The sequence below is a fragment of the Portunus trituberculatus genome, chromosome 5 (genome assembly GCF_017591435.1).
Source record: "Portunus trituberculatus isolate SZX2019 chromosome 5, ASM1759143v1, whole genome shotgun sequence".
NCBI classification, from domain to species: Eukaryota; Metazoa; Arthropoda; class Malacostraca; order Decapoda; family Portunidae; genus Portunus; species Portunus trituberculatus.
The window spans coordinates 9,720,904-9,729,795 of record NC_059259.1 but is presented as its reverse complement, the minus strand read 5'-3'; the positions used below and the strand labels follow the sequence as shown (position 1 = coordinate 9,729,795).

The 8,892-nt window shown below is 40.9% G+C and overlaps 1 protein-coding gene across 1 annotated transcript in view; it reads left to right on the top strand.

The window, feature by feature from the left end:
• LOC123514183 (UPF0746 protein DDB_G0281095-like) overlaps positions 1-6,954 on the top strand; it is a 7,048-nt gene extending 94 nt beyond the window's left edge. Inside the window, exons 1-4 of the mRNA XM_045271837.1 lie at positions 1-126; positions 3,671-3,885; positions 4,155-4,309; positions 6,035-6,954. The exon at positions 1-126 is cut by the window's left edge and continues 94 nt beyond it. Of these exons, the coding sequence (XP_045127772.1) occupies positions 26-126; positions 3,671-3,885; positions 4,155-4,309; positions 6,035-6,088 (525 nt within the window). The 5' untranslated portion in view covers positions 1-25 and the 3' untranslated portion in view covers positions 6,089-6,954. The remainder of the gene's footprint in view (positions 127-3,670; positions 3,886-4,154; positions 4,310-6,034) is intronic.
• The last annotated feature ends 1,938 nt before the right edge of the window (positions 6,955-8,892 follow it).

Below are 8,892 nucleotides of genomic sequence, written 5' to 3'. Positions count from 1 at the left end.
AATAACAATAGCAATAACACGAGGAATGCGCACCACAACGAACAAGATGGCTACACTGGATCACGTGTCCTCATCACCTACTCTTCAACAACCACCCATTTCCTCCCCCATGGCGGCCCCTAATGAGTAAGCAACCCACGCCACCCATCACCCACGACCCACGCCACCCATATATGCAAATCACACCACCACTCGCTCTGTAATAAGGAAATGAGAGCAAATAGTGTGTCGTGGGCTGGTATTTAATGGGCACTGTCCCCGAGAAGCCGTCCCGCGCGCTCGCCTCGATTCCCGACTCTTACTTCGCAGCTCCCCCACCCAGCTGATTTGACGTCACATGTATGAAGCCACGCTATTGGTCAAGAGAGAGAGAGAGAGAATATGAAAACGAATGAGAGAGAGAGAGAGAGAGAGAGAGAGAGAGAGAGAGAGAGAGAATATGAAAACGAATAAGGAGAATATGAACACGAATGAGAGAGAGATAGAGTATGAAAACGAATAAGAGAGAGAGAGAGAGAGAGAGAGAGAGAGAGAGAGAGATATGATAAAGAATACGGAAAGAATATGAAAACGAATGAGAGAGAGAGAGAGAGAGAGAATATGGCAATGAATAAGGCAGCGTTTCTCAACCTTTTTACCCTTGCATAACTTCTCAAATATGTCTCAAGGAACCCCTGCGCAAAAAACAAATTTATTTACTATATATTTCTCTTTTAATGTAGCGTCAAATCCGCTGGGTGGTGGAGGAGCTGCGGAGGGGGAGCCGGGAATCGAGGCGACAGTGCCATTTGACGTTCCCTTGTATTGTCTTGTGATTATTACTATTTTCCTTGATTTATTTGCTTCTCTTTGGCTAACTGGTTTATTTATTCATTACTTTAGTTTAAGGTGTCTGTGTCAATTTTTCTTCTGTTTAACTAGTAAATGGGCATTTCTTTGGACGCAGGAAAAGAAAAATTGTCCTTTCTTTAGCCTTGTGGTGACTTCAAAACGTGTCACAATTACATATATTGATAGAAACAATGATGCACGTACAGACAACACACGGAAGGGATAGAAACAGAATGATGCACGTACAGACAACACAGGGAAGGGATAGAAACAGAATGATGCACGTACAGACAACACAGGGAAGGGATAGAAACAGAATGATGCACGTACAGACAACACAGGGAAGGGATAGAAACAGGATGATGCACGTACAGACACACACAGGGAAGGGATAGAAACACTAATGCACGTACAGACAACACAGGGAAGGGATAGAAACAGAATGATGCACGGACAGACACACACAGGGAAGGGATAGAAACAGAATGATGCACAGGATGACAGACAACACAGGGAAGGGATAGAAACAGAATGATGCACGTACAGACAACACACGGAAGGGATAGAAACAGAATGATGCACGTACAGACAACACAGGGAAGGGATAGAAACAGAATGATGCACGGACAGACACACACAGGGAAGGGATAGAAACAGAATGATGCACGTACAGACAACACACGGAAGGGATAGAAACAGGATGATGCACAGACAGACAACAGGGAAGGGATAGAAACAGAATGATGCACGTACAGACAACACACGGAAGGGATAGAAACAGAATGATGCACGTACAGACAACACACGGAAGGGATAGAAACAGAATGATGCACGTACAGACAACACAGGAAGGGATAGAAACAGAATGATGCACGTACAGACAACACAGGGAAGGGATAGAAACAGAATGATGCACGTACAGACAACACAGGGAAGGGATAGAAACAGAATGATGACAACACACAGGGAAGGGATAGAAACAGAATGATGACAACACAGACAGACACACAGGGGAAGGGATAGAAACATGATGCACGTACAGACAACACACGGAAGGGATAGAAACAGAATGATGCACGTACAGACAACACAGACAACACAGGGAAGGGATAGAAACACTGATGCACGTACAGACAACACACGGAAGGGATAGAAACAGAATGATGGTACAGACAACATAGAAACAGGATGATGTACAGACAACACACAGAATGATGCACGTACAGACAACACAGCGAAAGGATAGAAACACTGATGCACGTACAGTACAGACAACACAGGGAAGGGATAGAAACAATGATGCACATACAGACAACACAGGGAAGGGATAGAAACAATGATGCACATACAGACAACACAGGGAAGGGATAGAAACAATGATGCACGTACAGACAACACAGGGAAGGGATTAAGGTACAAAATATATATAGTTTGACTGAAGTGAAGTTGTATTCCCCCACTGCCATCTTTAAAACGAGAGAAATTACACGATTTTCCTTTTTTTTTTTTTTTTTTTTCTCATGTTGAAATATCCAGGTGTAAGAAAAGAAAACATCCAAGCCAAAGAAAAACACATTCAGGATATAGAAAAAACATCAGCTAAGAAATAAAACATCCTGATTAAATTAAAAAAACATCCAAACTAAATAAAAAACATCCCGGCTAAAGAAATAAAAAAACAAACGTCACAGCTAAAGCGTTGCCACTGGTTTAATATATTTGTGTTTTCTTTTATTCATCTCTCTCTCTCTCTCTCTCTCTCTCTCTCTCTCTCTCTCTCTCTCTCTCTCTCTCTCTACATACCTGCAGGCTGGTGGTGGTGGTGGTGTTGGTAGGTTAGGTTAGGGGTGGTGGTGGTGGTGGTGGTGGTGGTTGGCTCTGAGAAAGGAGAAAATGTTTAGTTCTTATTAGTTGCATTGGTCATAATTGAGTGTTTTTATTTATTTTTATTATTATTATTATTATTATTATTATTTAGTTATTACATTTTTTTTACAGAATCTAATGTATTGTAACTGTTGATAAGATTGTTTGCTTTTGTACTGAGTGGTTGTGATTTACTGTAGCCTTATCTTAAACTTATCCGAACCTACCCTACCCTAACCTAACCTAACCCTACCCTCATGCCAGGTGACCCTAACCTAACCTGACGGAAACTAACAACACACCGCAGTCAAACTTAATGCATTCAAAACCCATCCTAACCTAATGTAACCCATCCCTAACCCACTAAGCCACTGTAATCCCACTCACTGTAATGCACTCCTAACCCACTAAGCCACTGTAACCCACTCCTAACTCATTGTAATGCACTCCTAACCCACTGAGCCATTCTAACCCGCTCCTAACCTACAGTAACCCACTCCTAACCCACTGTAACTGACCTCTAACCCACTCCTAACCTACTTTAACTCCACTGTAACCCACTCTAACCCACTCCAACTTGCTCCTAACTCATTTCAACCCATTCTAACCCATCATAACCCACTGTGACATGCTCCTAACCCACTTCTAAACCACTATAACCCAACCTAGTCCACCCTAACCCACTGTAACATGCCCCCTAACCCAATCCTAACCTAATCTAACTCACTGTAACTTATTATAACCCACTTCTAATCCACTGTAACCACCCCAAACCCACTCTAACCCACTCTAACCCATGCTAACCCACTGCAACCCATCCTAACCCACTGACACCCACCCTAACCCATCCTAATCCACTCTAACCCATTCTTACCCACTCTAACCCACTGAAACCTAACTAACCTAGCCCACTCTAACCCACTGCAACCCACTCCTAACCCAGTGTAACCAACTCCTAACTCTTTACCTGCAGGTTTGGGCCACAGAGAGTTGATAAGAGGCTCACCACCCCTGACGAGGAGCCCCAGGGGAAGCCAGGGGATGGGGGGGAGGGGACCAGACAGCAGCAGCAGCAGCAGCAGCAGCAGCAGCAGGAGGGCCAGGCAGAGCAGTGGCAGGCCTCACAGCAGCCACAGGTGGAAGGCGGACAGAAAGTGGAAGCGTTTAATCCACAAGAGTACTGGGAAGGTGGGTGGTGGGGTGGTATAGTAGTGATAGTAGTAGTAGTAGTAGTAGTAGTAGTAGTAGTAGTAGTAGTAGTAGTAAAAAAATTAAGATAAGCAATAACAACAACAGATAAATCAATAAACACAAAAAAATTTAAATATAAACCACAAAAACTACAATTTTTTACATTAACAAAAAAATGTATGTAAATAAATAAAAAAAGAGTAAAATAAAATAAACAAGTGAAATATTCTACCACCACCACCACCACCACCACCACAATGCCCCAGTGGTGAGCAGCAACATGGTGAGTGAGGTGCAGGATGTGGTGAAAAAAGGACAGCAGGAGTGGAAGGAGCTGTGTGGCAAGGAGCAGCTGTGCCTGTCTCGCCTGCAGCAGCTGTGCAAGGCGGCACACACCTTAAACGCCTCCTTCCATAACCAGGTGTGTGTGTGTGTATTTACCTATTTGTGATTACAGGGCCCGAGCCGTAGCTCTCTATGTCCTGTCTCTTTGTCCACACTTGTCCAATTTTTCCTTCATTTGACTGACACGCCGCACACACCACATCCACGCTCAGTTTGTTCCATGCATCAATGCTCCGATACGGGAAGCTGTACTTCTTGATGTCGCTCGTGCAGGAATCTTTCAGTATTTTCTTTGGGTGTCCTCTTAGGTAATTACTGGATGCCATCGTGATCAGGTTCTCCCTATCCAATATGTCCACTCCATGTACTATTTTGAACATTGTTATCATATCCTCTCGACTCTTTTCTTCCAACATGCTTAATTCCAGCCTATTTAACCTCTCCTCATACGGTACCTCCTTAAAGTCTGGTATCATTCTTGTTGCTAACCTCTGCACTCTTTCCAGTTTCTTGACATGTTTCTTCATGTATGGTGACCAAATTACTGATGCATATTCCAACTGTGGCCTAATCAGGGTGGTCAATATTTTCTTTATCATGTTCCCATCCAGGTAATTAAATGCCCATCCTATACTTTGGAGCATGCTGTACGTTTTTCCAAATATTCTATTAATGTGCTTTTCTGGAGACAGATTACTCTGTACAGTCACTCCCAAGTCTTTCTTCAGTCAATTTTTCTTCACAGTCACTCCCAAATTTCACTGACTTCAATTACAGTCTTCCCTCTCAGCTGGTAGTCTTTATATGGTCTATATTTACTTCTACCCATTCTCATTACACAGCTTTTGTTGGTATTGAATTCCATTTGCCACGTCCTGCTCCATTCATATATTTTGTCCAAGTCCTTCTGCAGTATATTACAGTCATGCATATTCCTCACTCTCCTCATAATCTTTGCATCATCTGCAAACATATTCATATAACTTCTCACTCCCTCTGGCATGTCATTTATATAGATCAGGAACATGATGGGACCAAGCACCGAACCTTGGGGAACTCCACTGGTTACCTTCCTCCACTCTGACTTCACTCCCTTCACTACCGTCCTCATTTCTCTACCTGTCAAATAATTTCTCATCCACTCCGTCAGATTTCCCCTTATTCCTCCGATACTACTTAACTTCCACATCAATCTGTTGTGTGGTACTTTATCAAATGTTTTTTTTAAGTCTAGGTATACACAATCAACCCATCCATCCCTCTCTTGTAAAATATCGACCACTCTTGAGTAGAAACATAGCAAATTTGATACACACTGTTTCCCTTTTCTAAAGCCAAACTGTTTCTCACTTAGTATTTCTTCCTTTTCCAGGAACTCACACCACTTGCTTCTGATCACTTCTTCACATATCTTACACATAATGCTGGTCATTGAAACATCTCTCCTATAAGTGGCCATTTTTAGTTTTTTCCCATGCCCTCTGTGTGTGTGTGTGTGTGTGTGTGTGTGTGTGTATGAGATAGTTTTTTTTTTTCCCACACCCACAAAGTACTGCATTTTTTTGCCCCACACACACAAAGTACTGGATTTTTTTGCCCCACACCCACAAAGTACTGGATTTAATTACTAGAACATTACCTCAATCAATAAAGCCAATAACAGAAAGCTTTCTCAATGAACCACTAACCTAACCCAACCCAAACTCTTCCTACGTCACTGAAAATTATTATAACTTTGAACGATTAATGACACTAACCTTGGCTTTCTTCCTCCTGCTTGTGGTGGTGGTGGTGGTGACAGCGAGACAACCTCCACTCCACTGTGCTCACCATGGCTTCCTCCTTCAAGAAATAACACCACACCAACTCCACAACCACTACAGCAACACCAGGACAACACCGTAACACCATAGCAATATTGGAACACCACAGCAACACAGGAACACCACAGTAACAAAGGAGCAACACCATGGCTGCCACATCAACACTGCAACACCACATCCGTCACAGCAACATCAGAACACCACAGTAGTGCCACAGCAACGTCACAGCCACAGTCTCCACCACACCACTCTAAGACTAACACCACACAGATATGTTGTGATTAAATTTCTCTCTCTCTCTCTCTCTCTCTCTCTCTCTCTCTCTCTCTCTCTCTCTCTCTCTCTCTCTCTCTCTCTCTCTCTCTCTGCCAATGAGGAAAAATATTTTGATTACATTATATATTTCTTTTTTTTTTTTTTTTTTTTGTCTGTTAATTTTGGTTGTTTTCTGAAATCTTTGTATATTTGAATAGGTTGTCATTATTATTATTATTATTATTATTATTATTATTGTTGTTGTTATTCACTGGTTTTCCTTTACAATGCACAAAATAAGCCACTCGGAATTATTATTATTATTACTAATATTATTATTATCATTATTGTTATTATTTCTTTCATTATTTCCTTTACTTATTAGATTTTTATTGATTGCTCTCTCTCTCTCTCTCTCTCTCTCTCTCTCTCTCTCTCTCTCTCTCTCTCTCTCTCTCTCAAGGGATACACAAACACACACTTTACAATTAATTCTTTACCTGTTTCATCTTCATGTTTTCTAATTATCATCAAAACTATCACCAAAATACTACTTCCTCTCACCAAACGTAAAAAATAACCACTCGACAAAAACTCCTCCTCCTCCTCCTCCTCCTCCTCCTCCTCCTTCCTTCGACACTAATAATAAAAGAGTAATAGTAATAATTATAGTAATAGTAATAATCAGGTAGAATAATTTGCGCAGGTACATTTTTCATTCGGTAAGGTGAGTTTCGACAAACGTACGTACACGCTGGCGGAAAAGAGGGAAAATATATGGTTGGAATAGGGTAAGGTAAGGTGAGGTAAGGTTAGGTTAGGTTAGGTAAGGTTAATATAGGTACCTTTAAAACAAGTAAGGTCAAGATAGACATTAGGTTAGAATAGATTAGGTAAAGGAAGGACAGGTAAGGCAAGGCAAGGTTGAGATAGGTACCGTTAAAATAAGTTAGCTCATGTCAGGTTTGGTCATTTGACATTTCTACACACAGACTGGTGAAAGAATAAGAAATGTCCGAGATTAGGTTAGGTTAGGATAGGTTAGGATAAATTTGACAATCGTACACACAGACTGACAAAAATGGGAAATGTCCAAGATTAGGTTAGGTTAGGTTAGGATAAAACCGACATTCGAATATACAGACAAAAAAAATGGTAAATGTCCGAGATTTAGATTAGGTTCAGCTCGAGTTGGCTTGGCTCAGCTCGGTTCGGCTCGACACACGTACGTACAGACAGACGGAAAAACGAAAATGTACAAGATATATAAAAAGAAATATAAACAAACAAACTAAAAAAAATAAATCAAACAGGAGCAAAAAAAAAAAAAAAAAAAAAAAAAACCATTTTATTTTAATTTTTTTCATTTTTTTCTTTTTCTTCTTTGTTATGAACGGCAATGAACTGTTATGAGGTGGAATGTGGTGTGTGGAGTGTGGAGCGTCGTGGTGGACGATGAGGAAGAAGAAGAAGAAGAAACGAAGAAGAAGAGCAGGAGAAGGAGTTTAAGTAAGATGCAGAGAGAGAGAGAGAGAGAATAACTTATGAGATGAAGAAAGAAAAGAAAGAGGAAGAGAAAATTAAGAAAATAACAAAATAGAAAGAAAAGATGAATAATGATGAAGAAGAAGAAGGAAGGAAGGAAGGAAAGAGAACAGAAAAATATAAAGAAGGAAAGAAAAGGAAAAAAAAAAAAAAAACAAGAGCTAAATAAAATGTAGGAATGTGGTGGTGGTGGTGGTGGTGGTGGCAGTGACAGTATGGCAGTGATGTGGTGTTGTGGCAGTCATCTTGTGTGGTTAACTGTGGAGGGATTGGTGTGGCAAAAAGTGTGTGGTGGTGATGGTGATGGTGGTGGCAGTGGTGGTGATGTGATGGTGGTGTGGTGTTGATAGTTGTATTTATTTATTCTTTCTCTTTATCTATTTATTCTTGTCTATCTTTATTTGTGACGTGTATTATCATTACCATTATTATTATTATCATCTTTGAACCTATCTCTCTATTTTATTACTATTATTCCTTCCTCTGTCTGTCTTGTGTTAATTTCTTCTTTGTCTGTCTGTCTGTCTGTCTGTCTGAAGGTGCCTAATCTTATCTCAAATCTGTAGCTTTCATCACAAATATCTGCAGTTTTAATCTCAATCTAGTTTAATCTCAAATACCTGCAGTTTTTTTAATATCTAGTTTAAAACGTCAAATATCAGTACTTTTTTTAATATCTGTACTGTAGTTTCAATCTCAGTCTGTCATTTTATTCTCAGTCTAATGTCAATCTTCTTTAGTCTCAAATATCTGTAGTTCTGTAGGCTTATCTGTGGTTCTGTCTCAAATTTCTGTAGCCTGTGTGTGTGTGTGTGTGTGTATTCACTGTTTGATCTGCTGCAGTCTCTGACGAGACAGCCAGACGTTACCCTACGGAGCGAGCTCAGAGCTCATTATTTCCGATCTTGGGATAGGTCTGAGACCAGGCACACACCACACACCGGGACAACAAGGTCACAACTCCTCGATTTACATCCCGTACCTACTCACTGCTAGGTGAACAGGGGCTACACGTGAAAGGAGACACACCCAAATA